Genomic DNA, 26,096 nt, shown 5'->3' on the forward strand with positions numbered 1-26,096 from the left:
CAAACAGCAGAAGGTGCAACCGTGGGGTGCAGGGCTGGGGATAAATCATTTACTACAGAGGGAACGTCGATCTTGGTTGGCCACTGGAAGGGAGAGAAACCACCTTTCTTCCAGCTCATGGACCCCAAGCCTCCAAACTGGAGGAAGATGATCTCCAGGCCCTCCTGATACCCCAAGATAAACATCTATCATCTGGGAGGACAGTAGGCCATCCAGGTGTGTATAACAGAAGTGTGGATGCCAGAGCAGGCCCAGGGCCTGATGGCACAAGCGCAATTTCCGTGTTTCACCAACCTTTGGCAGACAGTCTGGTGGTGGAGAAAGGATACTGCAAACAACGGTTGGGCCGGCTTTAAGTACAAAGGAAAAAATGTCATCTGCTAAGACTGTTTAGTAAAAAAAAAACACTTGGAAGTCTCCAAGTTATGTCAGAAATGGGAGAGACAAATTGCAGACCTATCACTTTCAAAAAATAACCTGGGATTTAAGTGATGACTGCCACCAGGGCTGCAGCCAGGATGAAGGGCTGGTTAGTCTCACTGCCGGGACCTCGCAGGCACTGGAGAGAGCGCAGCAGCGCACGGAATGCAGACCCCACTGAGGGACAGTCATGGAAAGTGATCTGAGTGAGTGGTCACTTCAGACAGTAGTTCAGACCCCAAACCATTACCTATAGGGAGATCTGTCTCCAGACTCCCTCATTTGTTTGTTCAGTAAATATTTACTGACCACCTACTGTGTGCCAGGGCAATGATGATGAGTAAAGTAACTTCAGAGGGTGTCAGTACTGAGAGGAGAAGATGGGGGATGTGACAAGTGGCAGGCTGAGCGCTGCTGGAGTGCCTGGTGGGGAAGGCCTTTTGGAGGAGGTGCATAAGAGAGGGCTGAATGACCGACCGTGACCAAGAAGCAGAGCGTTCTAGGCTGAGTGACGTCAGGAGACTAAGATCTCCACTCATGCCTGGGTGGTCCCCGGTGGGATCAACCCAGGGAGGATGCAGGTGCCCATGATAACCCATATATGTTAAAAGTCAAGAAAAATAAACATATGCACACCAAGGGGGAAGGGGGGTGTGGGTGGGATGGTACGGGATTGATGTTTATATCGTAATGTGTATAAAATAGGTAATTAATGAGAGCCTACTGTATAGCACAGGGAACTCTACACAGTGCTCTGTGGTGACCTAAATGGGAAGGAAATTTTAAAAAGATGGGATATACATAGATGTACACACATATATATACACACACACATATAGGTAATTCACCCTTGCTGCACAGCAGAAACTAACACAACATTGTAAAGCAACTACAAAACTCCAATAAAAAAATTTAAAAACATAAAAATACCAAAAATAATAATCAGATTCTCTGGTTCTATATGATCTCAATTTTTCTCAACCCCAATCTCATTGACAAAATCACAGTTGTCTTAAGGTTTGAAGGTAAGAAGAAAGCTCAATTATTTCAAGTTTCTAAGTGGTCAGGGACCATATTTATGTGATTTCTTTTGGTCTTTTAATCAAAGTACTCAAACAGCTTTCATAAATGATTATGATAATTCTTAAAGGATTCTGACCAAGCTCAGGCCTTAGTACCCTCTACTGTGAACCTGAAATTGTCAAATCTGTGTACTTCTAGGTGCACCAAGCAAACAGAAACCACCCCATGAATAGATGTTACAGGTCCACAATTAATCTGGAAGCCACTCGTTGAAAGTTTTGCGAATTGATGTAGGAACAGAAGTTATCTTTGTTTAGCAATCCCACACTCTTCAAAGCAGTGAAAATTGGTCACATCAGTTAGACTACTACTAGAGAGAGAGATGCTTAAAAGATATCACAGCAGTTTACACGTCTTGGAATTTGTTACCAGTCTATTAAATATATGTTCATATTTAAATAATCAGTGTTGTGCACCCTAACACTCTAAAATGGGCTTGCCTACATATACCTAAAATAGGACTGTATTCCCTTAAAAATATTCCATAAAAGTTTTCACAAATTTTCCTTGCAATTTTCTTCAGCATACCCCGAATTTAATCCCGTGTACAACTTATTTTGATGCATGTATTGATTTTTAGTTTTAGCAAAGGTTAAGTTGTATTAAGCTCTATATTAAAAGCTTCTGGACTGTCATCTTTGCAGCCCTGACCCGAGGCTGAATGTAACGTGTCGCTGCACGTTGCCATCCACCTACTTTGGAGAGGAAGGAGTTGCATTTAGAAGCAACAAAAAACAGGTGGTAGCTGTTCAGCCACGTGAACTGCTCAGCACATGGTCTTGCAGCCAGCCTCCTACAATAGGAACTTGGCTCCCGCATGGGGCCCTGGTGGGGCCTGACCCAGCATCACTGGGTACCCCAAGCTGCCTGTTCCCTAACCCCGTGGGGACTGAGCCACATCCTGCAGCACCTGAGGCAGGACACTGACCACTGGGGCCTCTGGTCTCCCTTGCCACAGTTCACGTCCCGAGGAGCAGACTGCCCAGAGTCAGCCGAGAGGGCGACAGTGCTGCGTCACCAGAAGCTGCTTTCTGCTGGGCCTGCCCAGAAGGGCACCTTGAATTCAATCCCCTTTGCAGGTGCAGCCCTGTGGGTCTGAGTGGTGTGGGGACTGGACCAGCTGTCACCAAGGGGCCAGGGCTTCTGTGATGACCACAGAGCAGCTGCAAATGCTATTAGGCTGTGCTTTTCTGCTCCCAGAGCGATGGCCTGGAATCTGAACACTGCCTGGCCTCCTTTAATCCTCTGCAGCTGGGCTTCATCAAAGCTGTCACTTTGTCCATAAAGGTGCCTGCCGCAGAGTCTGGCTGTGACACGTACCTTGTGTTCACTGGGGAGAAACACAAAGTATTTGTGCAGGTCACATCAGCATTTCTTAGGGGCCTCTCAGAAATCTGAGATCTGTTTTTTAAATTCATTTTCATACAGTCTTAGTCATCCATTCACTGACCATTATTTTTTAAGAAAAGGAGACAAGTAAATTTCAGACGGTAGCTCCCCCGTCTGGTTTTGTAAAACAGCAAGCCCTTTCCCTTCCTCTACTTTTAAGGCTGAGGACGGCAGGTGCTCTTGAAAGTTGCTCCTTATTGGTCCCACATCCACAACATGAAAGGTTAGTAGGTCTTTTCCCACTAAATTCCTGCTGATTGTCTCAAGTGCCAGGCAGCACAGATGAGTATTCAGTGTCCAACTTGGCAGTTTACCCCAGAGTTTAAACCCACAACAGAGACCCTCTAGGACCTGCTATCATTGGGGTGGACCCATGGTATCTCATCTTCCAGTCCAATGCAGGAGCTATGCTGAGAAGGTCGGCAATGATGATGCCTGCACCTCTATGTGCTAAACATCCCACATACCCGACCCTAGGCCCCTGCCAGCAGGGTATCATAATCTCCATTTGCCAGGTGAGCAAACCGAGGCTCAGACAGGTTATATAAATTTCCCCAACTTGCACAGCTAGTGGCCCCTGAGAGGATTCAGACCCAGGCTGTAGGGTCCCTGGGTCTGGGGCCTTTCCTCCAAGCTGGGAGGCCTTCTTGGGGAGAAAAGGGGTCTGGAGTGTCCAGTTTCTATGTCCTGTGACTGTCCAGTCACACAGTCCCTAAAAAAGTGCCTTATTCCTTAAATATAAGACCTGATACCATAAAACTCCTAGGAGAGAACATGGGCAAAACATCCTATGACAGAAATTACAGTGTTTTTTTATGTCAGTCTCCCAAGGCAATAGAAGTCAAAGCAAAAATATACAAATGGGACCTAATCAAACCTACAAGTTTTTGCACAGCAAAGGAAACAAGGAACCAAAGGAAAAGACAACCTATGGGATGGGAGAAAATACTTAGAAACGATGTAACTCACAAGGGCTTAATCTCTAAACTGTACAATAGCTCATACAACTCAACAACAGAAAACAACCCAATTGAAAAATGGGCAGAAGATCTAAACAGACATTTTTCCAAAGAGGACATAAAGATGGTTAGTAGACAGCTGAAAAGATGCTCAATATCATTAATTATTAGAGAAATGCAAATCAAAACCACAATGAAGTATCACCTCTTACCATTCAGAATGACCATCATTTAAAAATCTACAAATAACTGCTGGAGAGGGTGTGGAGAGAAGGGAACCCCCTCCTACACTGTTGGTGAGAATGTAAGTTGGTGCAGCCACTGTGGATAACAGTATGGAGGGTCCTCAGAAAACGTAAACAAGAATTACCATATGGTCCAGCAATTAATTCCATTCCTGGGCATGTATCCAGAAAAAAACTTACTATAATTGAAAAAGATACGTGCATCCCTATGTTCATAGAAGCACTATTTACAATAGCCAAGACATGAAAGCTACGTAGATGTCCATGGACAAATGAATAGATGAAGATGATGTGGTGTAAACACACACAATGAAATATTCCTCAGCTGTAAAAAAGAATGAGATAATGCCACCTGAGCAGCACAGATGGAGAGATTATCATACTAAGTCAGAAAAAGACACATGCTGTATGATACCACTTGTATCTGGAAGCTAAAATACAGCACATATATAACCTTGTCTACAAAACAGAAACGAGACTCATAAAGAACAGACCGGTGGTTGCCAAAGCGGGAGGGGACGTTGGGGAGGGGTAGACTGGGAGTTTGAGATTAGCAGAGACAAACTAGTAACACAGGAAGGATCCACAAGGTCCTACTGTACAGCACAGAACTGTATTTAATATCCTGTGATGAGCCATAATGGAAAAGAATGAAAAAGGATATATGTGTGTGTGTATATACTTGAATCATTCTGCTGCACAGCAGAAGTTAGTACAACACTGTCGACCAACTATACTTCAATAATACAAAATTTAAAAGTGTCCTCTTTATAGAGCAGGCGCTCAGTAAATGCCACCTGTTGATTAATAGAATAGTGGATAAATTAGGTAAGAAACCAAATGGTTCTAAGTCAGTGTTTGAAAGCCAGCAGTGGCCTCCGCCCTGTGCCCGGCAGGGCAGCCACACCCAGATGGTGAGGGGGCCAGGAGGAGGTGACTTAACTCCCTTGGTACGTGAAACTCGGAATCACCAACTTGTGACATAAACTGTCTCTAAATGCGTAGCAATGCGGGACACTGGATCACTTGACCTGTGACTTCTTGGCAAGAAAAAGGGATGATTTCTCCCCCATCCACCGCTCTCCGCCCTCACTGCCCCTAGTGCAAAGCACACCATGGAGAGTTTTGTTCTTTTGCCACGTGAAGAGCACAGCACTGTGGGGTCTGTGGGGAGGTGGGATCATGTATTTACCCTGCCAGATCCATAGAGCACTGTTAGGACTCTCAGCCTTAGAGGAAATACTTCTTTCAGTCTGAATAAATCTTTCTGTGCGTGGACTGACTGTGACGACACCACTTGGTTTCAGTTCTGTGCCATCGGCCGTGTGTGCCTTCCATTTCGGCAGCATCCAAATCATTGCTTTTTAGAAGACCTTTGGGGATGGGGCAGGGGAGGGGGCGAGGGCGGCTGGGAAACCTTACCATGCCAGGCAACTAGAGGGAGGCACCAGGGATGCTAGCCGCGCTGGGTGTTAGGAATCTATTCCCGAGGTTCTCATGAGGAATGACTAGACTGGCCCTTGCACCGGCGGCTGGGGACAGACGCACTCAGTCTGGATCTGGTGGCCACGATGCCCATGGTGGGGCTAGGAGGACACAGAAGTGCTCACTGACCTGCAGTGCTCACGATGAACTTCCACTTGACCACGTAGGCATCGCCCTCGTGGAACTGCCCGATGCTCTGCTTGGGGAGCCTGCTGTAGTCGAACTCCAGGATGTGCCAGACGTCCACCGAGACGCTGGCGATCTCGAACTGCCTCCGGTCGTCCCCTTCCACCAGCCCATAGCCTCGGCCCACGTTGACCCCATCCAGCACGGTGCCGGCCGCCGTCTGGGGCACCGGCACCATCCGCGTCACATCGTAAGGCTTGACCTCTGCCCGGGCATCATCCTAGGAGGGAACGCAGACACGCTGGCTCAGCTGCCTCTGCATCCGCAGCTATAGCATCACTGCTTCCCTGGTGATGGGACAGCCTCAGAGGATGGCGTTTTCAGGCTGTCCAGTGCATTTCAGGAAAGGGTGCATTTAGGGGACACACGCCATGACTGTGAATGCGACACCTATAAACCTGGATGTGAAAACACGGCTATTTTCACCTCCTGGAGTCAGAATGTAACTGGAAACTGGTCTGCTGTTCTGCTAGCAAACCCCAGGAGGGCTTTTAGCATCCAAGCCCCTCTGGCATGGACTCAAACCGAGCTCTGAGGTCTGGGGCTTGATCACCCTCAATACCTTGTGCTGCGCGAGTTCGCTGGCGTTCCTCTCGTTAGGTCTCTTCAGTTCCGTCCAATCAAGGAATTTCTCTTTGAACAAGATCGTCTCGTTGTGTTCTGTAAGTCTCCCAAATATTGCCCAGTCGGGCCGCCCCTGTCCTTTCCTGCAGGGTGGGGGTGGGGTGGGAGGAGTGGATGGGAAAAGAACCAAGATTAAATAAGTCACGTTGAAATTAAGAAGCCCAAACCCAGCACACGTGGCTAGTGAGAAAACCAAATACGTAAACAGTATACAGAATGGATGGTTTGTTTTCACTGAAATGACATTTTCTTATTTTAGCCTGAAGCCTTGCATGGTTTTGTTTCCTTGGTGTTGATGTGCCTGAATGTGACGTGATCCACCTCAGGACTGGACTTGCCTTGCATTCCAGCAAATCCTCACGTCGGGGTCCCCGAGAGCAACAGGCTAGTCTGGGAGTTCAGCAAAGGCAGCAGTCACAGGCCTGTCGCTCTTGCCTGCTTTACTCTGCCCATGGTCATCCAAAGGGCCTCAGCATATTTCCTTCAAGTCCATGAATAGATGGAGGGATCTTTGTTCACCCTGAGTTCTCTTTTTAAGTCATGTCACAATGGAGATTGCCAGTCTCCAGGAACAAATTCTCCTCTGTTCCCTAAATGAACATACCCTCATAGATCATAGAGCAAATTTGTGCACATTTATGTCTAGGTCACCGGATGGGAAGCAGCTGAGCAGAACACAATGAAAAGAGAAAGGAAGCCGCCCAGCCCAGTCAGGAGGTCCGTACTGTCTCGGGATCTCGGAATCCGGCGCTGAGCTTGGAACACAGCTAACTTAGAAATAGGGAGAGCTGAGAAAAGATGTGCACAAGAGGGTGAGCCCTAAGGATAAGGTGAGGGTGTTTCTCATCCTTCCTAATCAGCCTTGGCTTGTGAACTGGGTCCCTCAGATGGATGGGCAGTGCCTCCTGGGCCCTGTGGTGGCCCCTGCTTCATCACGTCCTGTTTGGTCCAGACCACAGTTTCCGGCATCACAGCTGAGGCATAGCAAGGGGCTGCCTGTTTTCAAAGGGACCCGAAAGGATGAGGCACTGTATGCAAACACTTCCACTGCGGACTCTGGTGGGACTTCAGGAAACAAATATCAGCAACTGTGGGAAATTCAGGACTACGTTGAAGACTATGGTCCTTAACAATTCCACTCTGCAGACTTTCTGAGGTGCTTATAGAATGAGCACTTTGGTCTCAGCTTAGAAATTCATCTTGGATACTGTGAAGCCAGGGAGCACGGCCAGCCGCAGGTCTAGTGTGAGGCGTGAAGCTGGTGACCCTGCCCTCTGTCCTGGCGCGAGGGTCATGACTCCTTGGTCGTCTCAGTCTCCTGTCTGCTAAGGAGGGCTGGGCGCCCTACTTTGGCTGCACCTTAAAATCCCTGGGGAGCTTTTAAGACATGCTGACACACAAGCCCCACCCACCTAAATCTAAAGCACATCTCCTGCGCTGGGCCCACCGTGCATTGTTTTTCAGAGCTCCCTCAGTGCTTCTGGTCTCAGAGGGGCTGAGAGCCAGCAGGCAAGATGCCCACTCTTCCATATTTTCAGATCTCAGATGACGTCATGACCGAACTGTCCGTCAGACAGATTTTACGCTTTGGTATTTTTTTCTTTTACTATAGCAAGTTATGGACGGAGGAGCCTGATGGGCTGCAGTCCATGGGGTCGCTAAGAGTCGGACACAACTGAGCGACTTCACTTTCACTTTTCACTTTGATGCACTGGAGAAGGAATTGGCAACCCACTCCAGTGTTCTTGCCTGGAGAATCCTAGGGATGGGGGAGCCTGGTGGGCTGCCCTCTATGGGGTCGCACAGAGTCGGACACGACTGAGGTGACTTAGCAGCAGCAGTAGCAGCAGCAGCCAGTAAAATATTCCTTTTAGTCTTAGCTTTAATTCTTAAAAAAACTAGTTGTTTCAGTACTAATTTTGTTAAGTGTGCTTAAAAGGGATTTGAAAACTTTTCACCTACACTGACATCATTTTGAATTTTTTCCTATAATGACAATGAATAATAAAATCAAGAATTTGATTTTAAAACAGGAAACTAGGTAGGACAGTTGAAATCTGTATATAAGTTCAATGGAAAACATTAAAAAGCAGTTTCAACATGCCATTTGCATCAATTTCTAATGTATTATGTGGCATGTGATAGTTATGAAATAAAAAACACTGATCCTTTGGATGTAAATTTTTTTTCTCAAGATCATCTTTCTGAGAGTTTTGTGCACCTTTGGCCGATTTGCCAAAATGACTTTAAAAAGTCCAGTAGACTGTAGGAATAACTACAATCATTACTTCAATACCACGTCCTCCCTCCCCCCAAAAGGGCAAAAACCTCATCTAAATAAATGGTGGATCCTGGAATTCAAGGGCTATGCTGGGGAGGTGTGAAACCAGACAGAGAGGCATAGTTTCCCCAGCTTCAGATCCATGGCTGGATTTCAGGACTTGGCAAGCTTTTCAGATGAGCAAGCCATTTGTTTATACAACTGCTAGTCATCTGGCACAGCAGCACCTGAACGCTGCAGGTGGCACCGATTTACTTTAAGAAATGAAACACAACAGCAACACCATCCAGACGGCCTCTCCGTCCGTACTTCTGTATTTGTTAGGGAAAAGCTAAAGCGCTGTTCCTTTTGTGAATAATCATGGTGCTGCATTGTGATCATTTATGAAAAGTAAAGCCCAAGAGAGGTGATGGTTAATCACTGCAGTGGGTGGGGGAGATGGTCGAGGGCCTGGCAGTACCTGGGAATGAGGGGGTTGCATTCCCCAGGGTCCAGCGGGTTGATGTCACAATTCTCATAGTCAAAGGTTCCATTCCACAAGTGCTTTGCCAGCTGAAAGGCGATTTTCCGTTGTGCTAATGTGACTTCTTTTCCATGCCACACGTAAACTTCACTCCCAAAATCAAACACCAGTACCTGGGGAAATGGCACAGAAAAATCTGTTAACTCCAAGGACAAGTACTAGTTGAACCAGGGTCTCTAGTGACAGTGAGCCAGACAGGCGATGATTTAAATCCTAATGGAGCATTCAGTACAGACACAAAGAGACTTGGCAGCTAACGCCGTCCTGCCAAGCCGGCCTCCACTCTGTGGGTGTGATTTCTGTCTTGTTGACCTAAGTGCCCAAGCTAACCCCTCCTCTGAAGGCTCAGGCCATGTGGCACTTCTGAGGCATAAGAGCTATTTAAGTATGTCTTTCTCCATCCCCCTTACTCCCTCCCCTCCCTTGTCATTCACTCATTTAATTTATACAGGCAACCTCACATGGCACTGAGGACCCAGTGACTGTACGGGACTCCGCCCTGTACAATTCCGGGACCCTCAAGGGCAGAGACAAACCTGTACTTACATCTGCAGTTGGGCCCACTAGGGTTTGCTGAATGAATACAGGAACACAATGCTATTTCTTATTTCCTTGCCTGTTGCTGGTTCTATGCTTTCTTCCTAGAATAATTCCTGTCTTCATTTTCAACCTTCCCTGATAGCTCAGTTGGTAAAGAATGTAAAGTCTCCTGCCTGCAATACAGGAGACCCCGGTTCAATTCTTAGATCAGGAAGATTCCCCGGAGAAGGCATAGGCTACCCACTCCAGTATTCTTGGGCTTCCCTGGTGGCTCAGCTGGTAAAAGAATCCACCTGCAGTGTGGGAGACCTGGGTTCGATCCCTGTGTTGGGAAGATCCTCTGGAGAAGGGAACGGCTACCCACTCCAGTACTCTGACACAACTGAGTGACTTTCACTTTTTTTCATTTCCAGCAATCCAGATTCTACTTAAGAATAGTAGAATTATTATTGCTAAGCAAACTAAGTAGAATTACTAAGCAAACTAGACTCAGTTTCACCTTATCATTAAAATTATTCCTGATGACTTCTTTTACTGTGACAGTGTTTCTCCCTTTAAATGCCCATTCACATGAGACAGTCAGTTTAGCTTTGGATGACATTCTTTCTAACACTTTTCTACCCAATGAAATGTAAAGTCCTGATGTGTTTGTCTTCCACTTCCTTCTTAACATTCAGATACTTAATGGTCCTGGATATATATACTCACACACACGCGCACGCACACACACGCACACGCACACACACACGTATGCATGTGTGCTCCTTTGCTTCAGTCACGTTTGATTCTTCGTGACATTATGGACTGCAGCCACCAGGCTCCTCGGTCCGTGGGACTCTCCGGGCAAGAACACTGGAGTGGGTTGCCATGCCCTCTTCTAGAGGATCTTCCCTACCCAGGGATCGAACCCATGTCTCCTGTGGCTCCTGCATGGCAGGTGGATTCTTTTACTGCTGAGCCACTGGGGAAGCCCACAAATACACATATATAAAATATTACATATAAAATTAAATATTTAATAAATAGTCAGAAAAAAACAATAAAAACATTAATTTAATAAATCTTTACTTATGTGAGAAATAAAAATTTATGGGTTTACTTGGCAAACCTAACAATTATATATACACCTATGATTCATGAAACTCAAGGACTGAAAAATGTTTAATGTTTATATAAAAATCAAGAGACAGGCCTGAGTCATATTTATGTTTGGCCCCAAAAAGAAAAGCCTTCAATGTCCCATGCCTCCTCAGAACAACATTTGTAACTCTATATTAGCAACCAGGTAGCGCAGTGGTGAAGAATATGCCGGCCAGTGCAGGGCATTTAAGAGACATTGGTTCAATCCCTGGGTTGGGGAAGATCCTCTGGAGGAGGAAACAGCAACCTGATCCAGTATTCTTGCCTGGGAAATCCCATGGACAGAGGAGCCTGGTGGGCTACAGTCCACGGGGTTGCAAAGAGTCAGACACAGCTTAGTGAATGAACAACAATTAGCATCTAAGACAGCAGTAATGATTTGAAATCACAAATTGGTAGCCTTTAACAAGATGTTTCTGGGGACTTCCCTGGTAGTCCAGTGGTTAAGAACACCGTTCTTCTACTGCAGGGGCTGTGGGTTCGATCCCTGGTTAGGGAACTTAAGATCTCCCATGCTTCAAGGTGCAGCCAAAAAAAAACACCCAAACAAGATGTCTCTGGTCTGCGATGTGCACTAACCCTGGCTAGCGTCTGTCGGGCACTTCCTGTCTGCTTTCCTGGGCAGCCCAGGGCCAAGGCAGAGCCCTCGCCATACCTCTTTTGACTGCAGAAGGGAGCACTTTGGGATCTTCCCCCAGTAGTCATCATCAGGGACGAGTTTGTCATCCATCAGACGGTAAATGCAGTTGGTTTCTATGATGGCCGTTTCGTAGAGCTCATCCTCCTTTGGGTCTCCGGCGGCTTTGGGATAAGAACAGTAAGGGGATGTTATGTTTTCCACTGGAGAGCGGCTGGTTTGCAAGAAGGAAGGAGGAGAGGAGAAGAAGTAGCGGGTCTTCTTCTCCGAGATGCAGTAAACTCTTACATTGGTAACTGGCTTGGCCGCCCAGAAGCTTCCAGAAGTCTTTGGCTGCATGCGTGTGTGTATTAATTCCTTCTTCAACAGTCTGGATATATGTTGCTCTACAACCAAGTTCCCTCTTGGTCTGAATTAAACTCGCGAGTTCTGAGGCCTAAACAGAGAGAGGAACACAGTTACCTGGGCAGACAAGTCCAAGGCCAGGTGGTGGACGGGCTAAGGCTGAAATCAGGTGCGTGTCTGAAAGGAAAACCTTGTGACCACAGGGGCCAGGGGCACTGGTTGGCGGTTGTCTACAAAGTCAAGAAAATGTAACTAAAGGACTAGGGAGAATCCATTCTTTAGAGCAACAGTTCTTAGTCTTAAATTCAACAGATCATCCATGATGCTTTTAAGAACACCCATTCTACTGATCAGCCATAAAAAAACCAAAATTTGCAGCAACATGGATGCAACTACAGACGATCATACTAAGTGAAGTCAGAAAGAGAAGGACAAATACCATATGATGTTGTATGTGGCGTCTAAAATATGACAGAAATGAACCTATGAAACAGAAAGACTCACAGACAGAGAGAGCAGTCTTGTGGTTGCCAAGGGGGAGGAGACGTGGGCGAGGGATGGGCTAGGAGTTTAGGATTAGAGACACCAGCTAGCATATACAGGACGGATAAACACTGAGGTTCTATTGTAGAGCACAGGGAACTCGACTCAATATCCTGGGAAGAAAAACAGTATGAAAAAGAAGGGATGTATAACTGGACTGCTTTGCTCTACAGCAGAAATTAACCCTGTAAATCAGAAATTGACATTGTAAATCAACTATAAGTCAATCAAAAATCAGTAAGTCATAAAAAAAAAATCCCATTTCCTGGTCTTTTCCCATTAAAATCTCACTCAGTACATCAGAGAAGGAACTTCATTAGCACCGGGATAAACAACTTGGAAGTGATGTAGAGGAAGTTTCTTCCTCTACAAACGATGAACCAGGACTTAAAACCTGGGGGCGTAGGTCAGACTCCTTTGAAAACACCTCCCTGAAGCACTTAATGAGAGGCTTGTTGCAGAGACCTTTCGGAAAAGAAAGAAGACTATCCCCTCTCACTTGAATGAGACACTGAGGCTTTGAGAAGCTTTCTAGGGGTCTGGCCACTGGAAGAATGTCCTGTGTCTAAAGGAGACGCAGAACCAAGCTACTCTCATTCCTTAGACACTGACCTTCGCCTTCTCGATCACGTTGGCAAACTCTCCAACCCACAGGAAGCAGTGATGGGGGGAGAGCAGGAGGAAGCAGTCCCCGCTGTTGAGGGAGGAGGCGCGAGGCTCCACCAGCCGCGTCTGCACGTGTCTTCTTCCTGAACACGGGGCAGAGGTCACCGTCTCCTCGAGAGGAGCCCTGTCCCCCCGTCCCAGCAGGACCTGCCGGGACGCATCCCACATCCAGAGCAGCCCTGCTCCTGACTCTGCCTCCTGGCCAGTCTCCTCTGCTCACCTGAGCTCCCGTGACCCAGGGGACCTAGGTCACAGCCTTGAGGATGACTTTCCCTGGTGGCACGTCCCAAGAGTCACCACCAGGACCGCTAGCATTGTTCTGTTACAGCGTGGGGACCCATTAAGGCTCCCTCCCCAAGGATGCTGGCAAACACCCTGTCTCCCCTCTCCCAGTCTCTCTCCACTCAGCCCGCCTCCTACACTTAACAGCCTCTGTGGGCCAGGCAATCAGAGCGCCCTTCAGAGAACCTCTTGGTCCTCGGGAACCCTGAGTCTACAGAGGAACCAGCTTAGAGGGAAGCCCTGCCTTGTGCAGCTTCCAACACCTTCTCCTAAATGGTTTCCATCTTCCCACAATCACACCAATAGTGCCGTCCCAGCGCTACAACATGGGAACGGAGGCAGGGGTCTGCACTTGTCACTGGTCTTTTAAATATGCTACAAAGCACAGTGGTTGTGCAGACACAAACTGGAAACTGCCAGAAAAGCAAAGGATACGCCCTCCTTGTCTTGGGCCTGAATCTACAGCAGTGCTGCTGCTGCTGCTTAGTCACCTCAGTCGTGTCCGACTCTGTGCGACCCCATAGACGGCAGCCCACCAGGCGCCCCCGTCCCTGGGATTCTCCAGGCAAGAACACTGGAGTGGGTTGCCAGTTCCTTCTCCAGTACAGCAGTGCTACTGGGGGGCAGCTAATCACTGCAGGGCAGCCCAGAGCCCTCTGGTTGTAGGGGAGGCTCCTTGGTAAAGAGTGGGGGAAGGAAGGTGTTGGCCACCCTTCTGTGCTCCCTCATTCCCTTCTCCAAGAACACCCATCTCTCCCTCTGGCTCCTTGACTCCAGCTGACCCCAGTGAGGACGACAGAGTGGGGCGAACACTCTGATGGCCGCGGGGGCATCTGGTGACCACAGGCAGTGTGTGGCCAGAGTCACGGGAAAGGGCGCAGCAGCAAGAGCTGGGATTGTAGGATCAGATGGACCAGCAGTCAGCTCCGCTGCTCAGCAGCTGTGGGGGGCCCGTCACCAAGCTCAGGGGCCGAATGCTTTCCACCTCGTGAGATTTTGCAAAGCTGGGGTTAGATGCGGTAGTGCCCAGTGGGCTCTCCAGAGCATGTGTTCCCTCCTCCTGTCAGGCAAGTGGGGGGAGCCCAGGCCTCCAGACAAAAACTGGGATTGCGTGTCATCCTCTCGGCCTTCAATACCTTTAACCTGCAGCAGCATCAGCTTCTTGTAGGGCACTGCGCTGTTGTTGGAATTCTGTTCCGTCAGGTTGACGCTCCGCAGGCTGACGTTGCTAAAGTTTTCTTTGCTGGCTAACCCTGCCAGGGTGACTTCTGAGAAGCTGGAGTTGGCAGACACTGGGAAGATTGAAGGATGAAAGAGAGCACAGGGCAGTGAGACATTGGGGAGAAAAGACAAGGTTCATACTCAGTGATCATGCATTAACAATCACTGCTCTTTTCTTTTCAAGCTAGTCCTGAGGGGGAAAACATACTCTTGTCTGATGAGCTCTGGGAAGCTCTGTTAGGAATTAAACACAGGATTGAAAATATAAATGCTTGTTGACAGGTGTCACCCCATCCATGCAGAGAGATAAGAAATGAGTGTAGACCAACAACCTCAGTATAAAATTAGGAGCTGGACTCATTTGCTGCAATTCCACTGAAGCCGTTATAATTCCTAATAGGGTTCAGATGTTGAAAATGCTTTCCTGAGGGGGACTATTGGATAACTCCCTTCCAGTCTTTATATGCAGAAAAGCAGGCACTCTGTGAGGCTTGGTTTAGTTCTCATCTTTTCCTGAAGGCAGAGTGAACAACTAGATGACCTCTTGGGATCCTTTGCCCTCAGATTTAAGATTGTAATAAGACGCTAGGTTCTCAGTGTGAACCAACAAATGTACATGTGCCCCTGAAAAGTGGAGGCAGAATTAAAGTACACAGAACCTGTGACAATAAATCTTTATTTCTCCAGTTCTTTGTTCTAAAAAATATGTGCATGCTAGAGAGAAACTCGGAAAATTACTTCGCTGGGATGAAGTTCTAACACCGAAGAAATATACCACCACTTCACAATTCATATGGCTCAGAGAGTCTGAAATATACTTATTTAGTAAAACAATTATAATGAAAAGACTCAACCACCTCATCTAAATATTCTATTTCTAAAAATAAAAAACAACTTTGGTAAGTAGGTTTATGAGTGCTATAGGAAAATAAAAATGATAGCAAGAATATTCAGACCCGCAAGATTATGCATGCCACTAGCTCCAGCAGGACAACCGCTGTTTCAGAACTGGACCCCCATGTGGCTGGGCAGAGGAAAGCTGATGGCTGAGCCTGAAATGGGAACAAAGCCTGGGGACTGCTCCTCACTTTCATCATCGCCCTACCCCTACTGCCCACTCCCACCACTCCTCTCAACCCACATCCCAACTTCAAGGAGCCCGAGGTCCCCTCTAAAGCAATGTGAAAAGCACTGGTTTGTACTTTAATTAACAGCGTAAAATCTAGGATTAGGCAAAGCAGGGATGTGGGACACTTGCCCATGAGAGATCAAATTTCCTCTAGAATCAAATCGAGTGGAGAACTGCCAAGTTTGGAAATGGACTAAATTACAAAGCCCAACCTCCCTTTCCTCCAGCCTCTGGAAAGAAAACTCAAAAAGACTGAAATGAACAGAGGGCTTCCCTGGTGGCTCAGACAGTAAAGAATCTGCCTGCAATGCAGGAGACCTGGGTTCAGTCCCTGGGTCTAGAAGATCCTCTGGAGAAGGGAATGGCTCCCCACTCCAGTATGCTTGCCTGGAGAATCCCCATCGACAGAGGAGCCTGGTGGGCTCCAGCCGATGGGGTCGCAAAGAGTCACGACTGAGTGACTAACACTTTTACTTTATGTGAACAGATGGGCCACACTTAAGAGTTTCTGTGAGAAGCCTTCACCCTCCAAGCAGATTTTCTGCAGGTGTGCATGCGTGTGTACAAACACGCTCATTTGTCTCTCACGAGTGTCTCTGAGCACCGTGGCTGGCCTTCGCAGGGCAGGAAAATGAGAGATGGAGTCACTTGCCCCCCCCTCAGTTCCTGAGCACACAGCTGGGGGTGGGCCCCAAACTCACACTTTTCGACTTTCATCCGCTTCGACTCCACGAAGGCCACGTTCAGTCTCTGCTCAGTGTACTCCTGCAGGAGATCTTCCCTCGCGGCCAGCATCTTCAGGGGGTTTTTGGAAGCCTGGACCCGGCGCTTGGGCCGCACGGCACGCTTGTGCTCAGCCACGGAGGATGTCAACCTATGAAGCAGAGCAGAGCTGCTGTGGCCCAGGGCTGCAGTCTCACCCACGCTCAGGGGTTTGCAGGTCTCTGACCTGGAGCATCCAGCTCCACAGTTTCATTTCTCGACTGCATTATAAATCTTACAGCTCCTCCTCCTCCTCCCGCCACTCCACCAACAGTCAGAGGATCTTGGAAGGTTGAAGCCCATTTGGGTCCAGATCCCAGCCAATCCTAGGAGCCCTGCTCTCATGACGCCTCTGGGATTCCACCTGGAGGAACAGCTGGCGCCTCTGGGGCAGCCCACCCCACTCCTGGTCACCACTGATGGGTGAAAGTCCTTCCCTGTTATCATCACCCCCCCTCCTCCGCAGCATCCTGATCACTTCCCGTTGGAAAAGAATCGCCTTTCCTTCTCTGGGCTCTCTAGCAAGCCCTCTGAGACTAGTCAGGCATTGCTTCTCGATTTAACCCTCCTTCCTGCAGACTCAACTTCCTCTCCATGTCAGTTTTTCAGTTCCCAACTCTCCCATTACTATTCTCCTCCCAACTCACTGTCCCCCTTTGGAAAATAAGCACTATTTTGAAGAGTATATAGAAATAAAAAGAGGCCCCCAAACTAACTATGACCCTCTCTCTCTCTCTCTCACACACGCACACACACACAACTCTCTGGGGCCGAACATCAGACATGAAGATGGGGGTACACTCTGTCACAGAGTTTCCCAGCAGACTCTAGCTGCTTTTAACATCCAAGTGCAAGGATCTCTGTCCCTGGAGGTCCTCTTTCATACATAACATTATCATCTGTGTATGTGTGTAAACACGACATTTCAATGTTCAAATTGTATGTAACAATTTAAACAATGACATCTGGATGAGGAGGAAATTGAGAAATGGTCCAATAACCATGTATGCAAATAATACCCAATAGTAAAGGTGGGGAGTGGCAAACTGTTCATTTTCTTAAGATAGCAAATTGAAAAAAAAAAAAAAACTGAACACACTGAAAAATGCAGAATGGGCATCGGGAACAGCTTAAGGAAAATTTATGATGACCTTGCAGACTTCTGGGAGAGACAGGCTCTCTGACAAATTGGTGGGAAGCAGATCAATGTGGATGGCTGTGGGGTAAGCTCACCCAGCACGCTCTCCCTGCTTCTGGTAGGTGGTCCTGGATTTGCCTTTGTGAGGACTGCCTCCCTCCATGCCCCGCCCTCTATCCCAGCTCCAGAGCTGGGGGGGATCCAGAGACCACGACTAGCCTATCAGCATCTTCCATCACCTTGGCCGCAATGATGGCTGCAGGGCTGCATGCAGACCTGAGCTCCTCCTAGGACTGCTGGGCAGGGTGACTGCCTGAACAGGAGTGGCCACACAGCTGGGCTATAAATCTGGAGTGAGGGGTGACCATCTAACGTGGAGACAGCCTGAGAGGGAAGCTGGCACAAGAGAGACCTTATTCTGAGCCCCCCGAACCTGAGGTCACACCTGCACTTTTCAAGGGGTGAACCTGTAAATCCCTCCACACTTCTCTTCTGCTAAAGCTGGTTGGACTTGCCTTTCTTTGCAGCATTTGAGATCAAAGGAATTCTAACACCATGAACACTTTTCTTTAGTGGCGTAGCCAAATTTCTGTGTGAAGAGGGACCTGGGACAGCACTGATAAAACCCTCGGATCTATTGATCTTATCAATGATGGCAAATTTCATTGATTTTAGTTTTCAAAGTTGAGTAAGAATTTGACACGTCAAATGAAAGAGAGGCATAAAAATGTTGGTTAACCAGCGTTCATGAAGTCTGAAAGCAATAGTTGAGTGATGTGAAAAACCCATCACATTATTTTCATGGACCAGGCACATGGGGTGGATGCAAGGCTTTCTGGCAGAGAGGACGTCAGTCCTGGGCATGCAAGCTCCATCTACTCCAGTGTCTAGTTCTAGAGAATAGTGATTTTGAGACAAGCTGGGACCTGCGACTTGAGAACTTTTTCTGCAGTGATAACAGCTGGACAAATATCTCGTCTAGCAACAAAATATGAAGACACTGTAAGGGACTAAAAATAACTTTGTGCGTGTGCAATTGGGGCAAATTATGGACAACAAAACACAAAAAGCCCAAAAAGACCCAACTGCCATTTCTGAAGAGCTGGGAGCAAAACCAGGGCACTACACATACCTCCTGTACTCAACACCACCAAAGGGGTGGGTAAACTACCTAAGCCACCCACCCTCCCGGTCCAAACCCTGGACACACCCCTTTCCTTACCCCATAGATGGAACATGCTCGCCCCACCTCAGGAAGCCAGCAAGGGCACCTGTCACTTGTTCTTCCTTCCTCCTGCTGCAGCAGGGGCCCCAATAAAGCCTTGCCTGCATTTCCTGTCTGGTCTCAGATTAATTTCTATTGACTGGGGAAGGCCAAGGACCCTGTCGGTGTCCGTCTGGCTATTCTATCGCAGAAGGTGATAACGGTGAGAGAATAAAGTGCTATGCCGAGGCCGGTGAAGGGATCCATTCTCCAGGGGTGAATGATGGGAACTGAAATAACTTACTTGGGGGCATAAGGATCAAAAATGACATCAAAATCTTCGTCCAGCTCCACAGGGCTTCTCGGTAGAGAGGAGTCCACGCTGCGGTAAAACTTGGCAAAGGTTTCGTCATCGTCCGGCTTCATCACCTCTTTCACTGATTTCCCAGTGACAGTGAGGACTGTTTCTTGCATCCCACCAACTATCAACAAACAAGCAAATCAATGTGTGTAAAAACATGACTTCAACTCTGCTTCACTATCTTAAAAATTACTTTCTTCCCGCTAAGGTCCAGGAGTGGCGCAAGCATGACTGCTCCCAGATTCTGCAGACGCTTCTCGGGCACCAGCTGTCTTCTCAGGAAAGGGCTGAACAAAGCCCGCCCTGGGAGTGGGAGGAGGTGGAAGCTGAAGTCACTGACAGTTTCTGAACCTGTTCTTTTTGCTCGTGGAGACAGAACTAGCCTCAGCTTTGTTCTAGATCAAGGTTAGGTAAAACCTTTTTCTGCAAAGGGCCATGTAGTAAATATTGTAGGCTTTGCATGGGAGGCTATTTGACTTGAGCTGCAACTTTCACGAAGCTGCAGCTATAGCACAAAATTAACTATTACCAATAAGCTAACAGATGGGCATTACTGTGTTCCAGTAAAACTTTATTTACAAATACAGGTGGGAAGCTGGATTAGTCTGCTGGCCTCTGGGCTAGATACCTGTGACACACAGGTAATAAACTGTGAATTGTTTGTATTCTTTGCCTTGCCAGCTTGGTTATTATATGACACTTTTATATTTCTAGTTTCAAGTGGTTGTTTGTATTCTTTTCACCCTATGGGGGCACTGTCACTAGTAATAGGTGAGTTTTAAGTGCTGGATGTTTTTCTTAAGAGACGAGGCTACTTCTGCAGGTCATTCTTTAATTTTATACACTTCATAGACTTTTGTATTGAGATCTCTATTTATTCACTACAATCTTCTTCTAAAAACTATTTGTGACAATCAGATATAATAGCAGCTGCTACCTTATTGGAAAAATGACATATACAATCAGATCATGTTGATTTCATGTCATAATCTACTTTCAGGGTTAAAAGCAAAATTATTGAGTCTACAATCCTGACTGGATAACATCCCAAGAGTGTAGATCCAGGCACAAATGTGCTATTGGGAGCCACCTACTGAGTACATTATCAAGTAATCTACTCAGTGTTGACCAATAAATTAACTTTTAAAATATAACATAAGATAATGCTTACAGTACGCATTGGTTAAGTCATAATAGAAGACAATTTAGCTAAGGAGAAAAAAAGCAATTCATGTTGGGATTCGGAGATTCTGCAAGTGGGGTAGGCATTTTTAGGTTTCCTGAGCTCCCCACTGAACCTTGAGCCACACCAGCCACACACACGTGAACCACAGCTTCCCTCTGGCTCCTGGTATGTACCTTTGTTATTCAGCCTTCTTAAGAAGGTTTCCAGCCTGTCCAGCTTGAGGTCCGACTCTAACTGCATGTCTGGTCTGGCTTCGATATCTGGGCAAGTAGGAAACACAGTGAGAGAAGCACTGAGGGCTCTTCTGACCGCAAACCCCTTGCACGTCAGGGCCTCGTGGCTCACCTTCCAGGGGTTTGGAAACTGGTGTAGTGCCCCTTGTTTTGCTGCAAATAGGGGATGCTACCGGGGTGATGGCAGTGGGGGACGCCAGACCTGCAGGGAAAACAAAGGAGCAACTGAGCATCTCAGGATCACTTCTGGAAATTCCCAGGACCCTGAGGGAGCGCTATGAGCCCCAACAGAGACCTAACAATTTAGAGAATTTACAAACAGACATGGGACACACACACTTACAGGAAAACTGCCCACACAGACAAGGTTTTATTGTTTCTAAGGCCTGCAGCAGCTGTCAGTCTGCCATTCCACACTGAACAATGAAGACACATCCCTAACATGCAGATAGGATAAGAGAGTGCAGATGGTGATCAAAATGTCCTTGAACAAAGGGAATACTGACTTCTGAAGGCCTTTCAGGCACTGGAGGTAGCTGAAGAGAAAGCGTACCGTTGTCCCTTGGTATCTACAAGAGACTGGTCCCAGGACCTCCTGTGGGTACCAACATCCACGTGGATGCTCAAAAGTCCTTTATATTAAATGGCATATTTGCATATAATCTACACACATCCTCCCATATGCTCTAAATCATCTCTACATGACTCCTAATACCGAAGATGATGTAAATGCTTTGTAAAGAGTTGGTGTAGCAAATTCAAGTTTTGCTTTTCTGGAATTTTATAGAATTAAAAAAAAAATTTTTTTTAATTGTGGTTGGTTGGATTTGTAGCTGCAGAACTCAAGAAGGCGGAGGGCTGGTTGTTTCTGTAACATCTCTCCAGGGGAAACAGAGACCTGGGCTGTCATGCTGGCTGGCGAGTTCCCCAGCCCTGGAGTTGTCCTCCCGGCTGAGGGGATGTGGGGACAGTCTGGCCTTTAGGGGCATCATCAGAGTGTGATCTACTAGGCAATTACCCAGAGAGTGCTAGGCTTTGTAAGAAAGACACAAGAGTAACAGTTTACATATGTGCGGATGTTGAAAAGTCATGCTGGTCTTCGGTGTGGCTGGGAACTAGGGACATGCTTTCACCTGCATCTTTCGAGGAGCTGGATGGGGACTCTCTAAGCAGAAAAATGATAAGAGACACATAGAAAGGGAAGGCAAACATTCCAGCATGAAGACGGCATCTGATTAGGCCAGAAAACTGAATAAAGACATAGATGAGTATTTTTTCCTAAACTTAGAAGGGATTTGCAAGGGGGGCAGGACAGGTAATTGGTACACATACAAAGAACAAAATGAGATGTTAACATTCTCTGTATCCATTTTTATTAAAAGAGAAACCATTAGGTGACATTGCTATGTTATCGCATCCGAGAGACCACATCTGAGAACCACATCCTGAGAATGTGTAAGTCATGATCACTTACAAGGAAAAAACCCAAGTGAATGGATCTGCTGCTCCCTTCTGTGAGTTGGAGAGGAAGATGTTTGTTACACCATAAAACTTGGAAGGAAAAATACTGAAATGCAGTTTACAACTGAAATTTTAGGTGACATTCCAGAAGCTTCTCTGGTAGCTCAGATGGTTAAAGAGTCTGTCTGCAATGCAGGAGAACCACTGGGTTGGGAAGATCCCCTGGAGAAGGGAATGGCTACCCACTCCAGTATTCTTGCCTGGGGAATCCCATGGACAGAGGAGCCTAGTAGGCTGCAGTCCATGGGGCTGCAAAGAGTCAGACACGACTGAGCAACTAACACTTTCCAGAAGTACTTCTCAACATGTACACATACTTCCTTACTGATGTCAATAACGTTAAAAAAAAAATCTTTACAAGATCTGCAGAGTTTATATCTGAGTGAAAGTCAATTTTCTTGAAAGATATTAAAAATAAGTAAAATTTGGTATCAAAGGCTGGGACAGTAGCTCATTACCTGCTAAAAGGATGTGTAAGAGACATGGGGACATAACATTAGCACAGAGGTTATTCACTCTGAAGCCAATGAACAGGCTTGACACCAGCCCTTTGTCCAGTTAGGGTGCCCCCTGCTGCCCATTCAGGCAGCTGAACCCGTGAGCTCTTAAAGGTGCACCCGCTCTTTCCAGCTAGAGACAGGGTTTGTCTGTGATGGGGGCAATGGCACCCCACTCCAGTACTCTTGCCTGGAAAATCCTATGGGTGGAGGAGCCTGGTAGGCTGCAGTCCATGGGGTCGCGAAGAATCGGACATGACTGAGCGACTTCACTTTCACTTTGCACTTTCATGCATTGGAGAAGGAAATGGCAACCCACTCCAGTGTTCTTGCCTGGAGGATCCCAGGGATGGGGGAGCCTGGTAGGCTGCCGTCTATGCGGTTGCTCAGTCGGACACAACTGAAGCAACTCAGCAGCAGTGATGGGGGCAGGCATATAGATTTAAGTTTCACACTGTTAAATCACTCCCCATAGCTCTTTTCAATGAATTCTATGGACAATAACCAGTCACCTGTTCTCTTAGAGAACATTTTACATCTTTTAAAAATCGTATTTATTTAATTCCTTGGCTGTACTGCACAGCATGTAGGATCTTAGTTCCCTGACCAGAAGTCAAGCCCGTGCCCTCCCCGCCGCACTGGAAGCACAGAGTCCTAAGCACTGAACTGCCAGGGAAGTCCCTCAGCTCTCTCTTCTTCAAAGGCATACTCTGAATATCTTCCTTCCGGGAGAAACCTACAATACCACAGAAATCTATGGAGTACTCACTGATCTGTGGACTCTACGAATATAAAAAGGGGGACAGCCCTAATGAGGTGAGGGGAGAAAACAGCTCCTGGGGTGAGAGAATGAAAATCAGGCTACGGAGGCCTCTTGGCCACTCACTGCTACACTGTCATCTGATGAGACAGGAAGTGTGGGGACAGTTTCATTCTTCGGCAAGTGTAGTAAATCAGATGTTCCACCACTGAAAATCCAAAAGAGCCAACGGCTCAGTGAAGCGCACGACTGTGCAGGTGATAACAAACACCAGTGAAGCGGGCCACCGATGTTTCGCTAGATGGAAAGCTCAGCAAAGCCATTTCCCGAGCAGAGCCACAAAGCAGCTGTTAAATCAAGATCTCTGATTTATTCAGGAACATGTGAAAGGAAACTCATCCGCTAAGGGAGGAGGAGGGTCCCTGATTCTGTTCTCCATAACTGCCTAGGAGCAAGGCTGCTGCTGCTGCTAAGTCACTTCAGTCGTGTCCGACTCTTTGCGACCCTATGGACAGAAGCCCTCCAGGTTCCTCTGTCCATGGGATTCTCCAGCCAAGAATACTGGAGTGGGTTGCCATGCCTCCTTCAAGGGATCTTCCTGACCAGGGATCAAACCTGCATCTCCTGCAACTCCTGCACTGCAGGCAGATTCTTTATCACCTGCAAATATATACGGGCTGCTGCTGCTGCTGCTAAGTCGCTTCAGTCGGGTCCGACTCTGTGCGACCCCATAGACGGCAGCCCACCAGGCTCCCCCGTCCCCGGGATTCTCCAGGCAAGAACACTGGAGCAGGTTGCCATTTCCTTCTCCAATGCATGAAAGTGAAAAGTGAAAGTGAAGTCACTCAGTCGTGTCCGATTCTTTGCGACCCCATGGACTGCAGCCCACCAGGCTCCTCCATCCATGGGATTTTCCAGGCAAGATTACTGGAGTGGGTTGCCGTTGCCTTCTCCAAGGAGCAAGGCTACTTCCTCTGATATCCCCATGGACAGGGACAGTGGTATCTGGTAGTAAGGACCAGGCTTCAAATACATTATGATTTTTAAGATGAAAGACAAAAAAATGAAACCCAAGTAAAAGGTCATCAGGATAAAAGGCCAGGCTAGAAGCTGGAAGATCTAAGCTATGGTTCAAGTTCTCGTTGTGGGCCTGAAGAATCTGCTTTTGTTAACATAGGGATCGGGGTCATGCAAAGGGGATAGTTCTGTGACTTGGTGACAAAAATCCTCAAATGCCACCTCATTCTGAGAGTAAATTACCTTCTGTTATCCTTTGATAATTCCAAGATTGTTGTTGTTGTTTAGTCGCTAAGTCATGTCTCTTTTGTGACTCCATGGACTGTAGCCCCTCAGGCTCCTCTGTCCATGGGATTTCCCAGGCAGGAATACTGGAGTGGATTGCCATTTCCTTCTCCAGGGGATCTTCCCAACCCAGGGACTGAATCTTCTCTCCTGCATTGGCAGGCGGACTCTTTACCACTGAGCCATCAGGGCTTCCCTAAATTTCAACATTAGTTAAGAATAAATTTGTTAGAAAGGATTCTTCCACCAATATTTGGGTTAATCTCAGTTCAAGAGTTTCCTCTCCCTCCCTTTCTTCCTTCCACAGATACTTATCCTGAGCCTACAATGATGTAGGCTCCATCTATGACTGAGGATCCCAAAGGGTATTGAGAAAAGCAAACTGCAAACCTATGAAGCAGATGACAATATAAGTTAATTCTATTGATTGAGAAAACCTTCATCACTAAATTGAGAAATTTACTCAAACAATAGCTTGGAAAATGAAGGTATGTGCATGCACGTGACAAAGGGACCCCGGATTTTAACCATTTCCTACAGGCTGTGGAGCTGCAGAGCTCTCTGACGACTTGATGAACCACGGGGTTTGTCAGTTTCACAAATCTTTGGATTCCCACTGAAAATCAGTTTCAAGAGCTGAGCTGCAGAGAAATGACCTGTCTTCAGGGAAATCTCACTTTCCTGGAAATGGATACATCTTTTAGACATTCAATAAAACATCTCTGGAAACAGGGCTTTGTAGCCAGGGAACTCTGGGTTGATGGAAAGAGACCTGGGAATTACCCTAAATGGAAGACGACGAACTTCTGCACTGAGAAAGGCTTATTTGAATGAACTAATTGCCAGATGGCAAAAAAATGGAAATAATTTCCAAGCAATTACAGGAAAGGACTAAAAGTTTGATAGCAGATCTGCAAAACTGCTCTTTGATACCTGGGCATTTCCAAATGACTGTTCTGAAATGTGACTAACTGAATCACGTGTCACGTTGAAGACGATACTGTCATAAGAAGATTTTCAGTTGGAGTAGCTCACAAAATGTGTACACAACTTCAGTTAAGAGTGAAAACCAGAAAAGACCAAGGCTTGGTTTTTTAAAGTGAGCTATCCTACGCCACCCTCCCTTCTGGGGGTGATGGAGCTCACACACAGGTCCACACTCGCGCGCGCGCACACACACACACTCTGACCTCGCTTCACCATCCTGCCGGCCACGGTAAACTGGGTAGAGTCGTTGGCTGCTCCTTTGCCCCTGGTCTTCCAGGCGTCCTCTCTCACGGTGATGAGATGCTTTCTCTCTTCGATAGTCATCTGGCTCTCTCGACTTTCTGTGACCCGCTGTTTGCAGCATATACCAGGGAGAAAACAGGAGAGGAAGTCACAGAGGCATGAACGTTAGCATAGAGCATTTCATGAGCTGGAAAGCAAAGAGGA

The 26,096-nt window shown here is 47.1% G+C and overlaps 1 protein-coding gene across 5 annotated transcripts in view; it reads right to left on the reverse strand.

Annotated features, from left to right (window-relative positions):
• SVIL (supervillin) overlaps positions 1-26,096 on the reverse strand; it is a 259,517-nt gene that overhangs the window by 13,863 nt on the left and 219,558 nt on the right. For all 5 annotated transcript variants that reach the window (XM_018057196.1, XM_018057199.1, XM_018057195.1 and 2 more), the window contains 12 exons: positions 25,853-26,000; positions 20,695-20,784; positions 20,523-20,609; positions 19,107-19,284; positions 16,400-16,572; positions 14,485-14,640; positions 13,013-13,149; positions 11,801-11,948; positions 11,531-11,676; positions 9,133-9,308; positions 6,330-6,474; positions 5,711-5,987 (listed from right to left, as the gene is read on the reverse strand). In XM_018057196.1, coding sequence (XP_017912685.1) covers positions 5,711-5,987; positions 6,330-6,474; positions 9,133-9,308; positions 11,531-11,676; positions 11,801-11,948; positions 13,013-13,149; positions 14,485-14,640; positions 16,400-16,572; positions 19,107-19,284; positions 20,523-20,609; positions 20,695-20,784; positions 25,853-26,000 — 1,861 coding nt within the window. The remainder of the gene's footprint in view (positions 1-5,710; positions 5,988-6,329; positions 6,475-9,132; positions 9,309-11,530; positions 11,677-11,800; positions 11,949-13,012; positions 13,150-14,484; positions 14,641-16,399; positions 16,573-19,106; positions 19,285-20,522; positions 20,610-20,694; positions 20,785-25,852; positions 26,001-26,096) is intronic.

Source organism: Capra hircus, chromosome 13 (assembly GCF_001704415.2).
Source record: "Capra hircus breed San Clemente chromosome 13, ASM170441v1, whole genome shotgun sequence".
NCBI lineage: Eukaryota > Metazoa > Chordata > Mammalia > Artiodactyla > Bovidae > Capra > Capra hircus.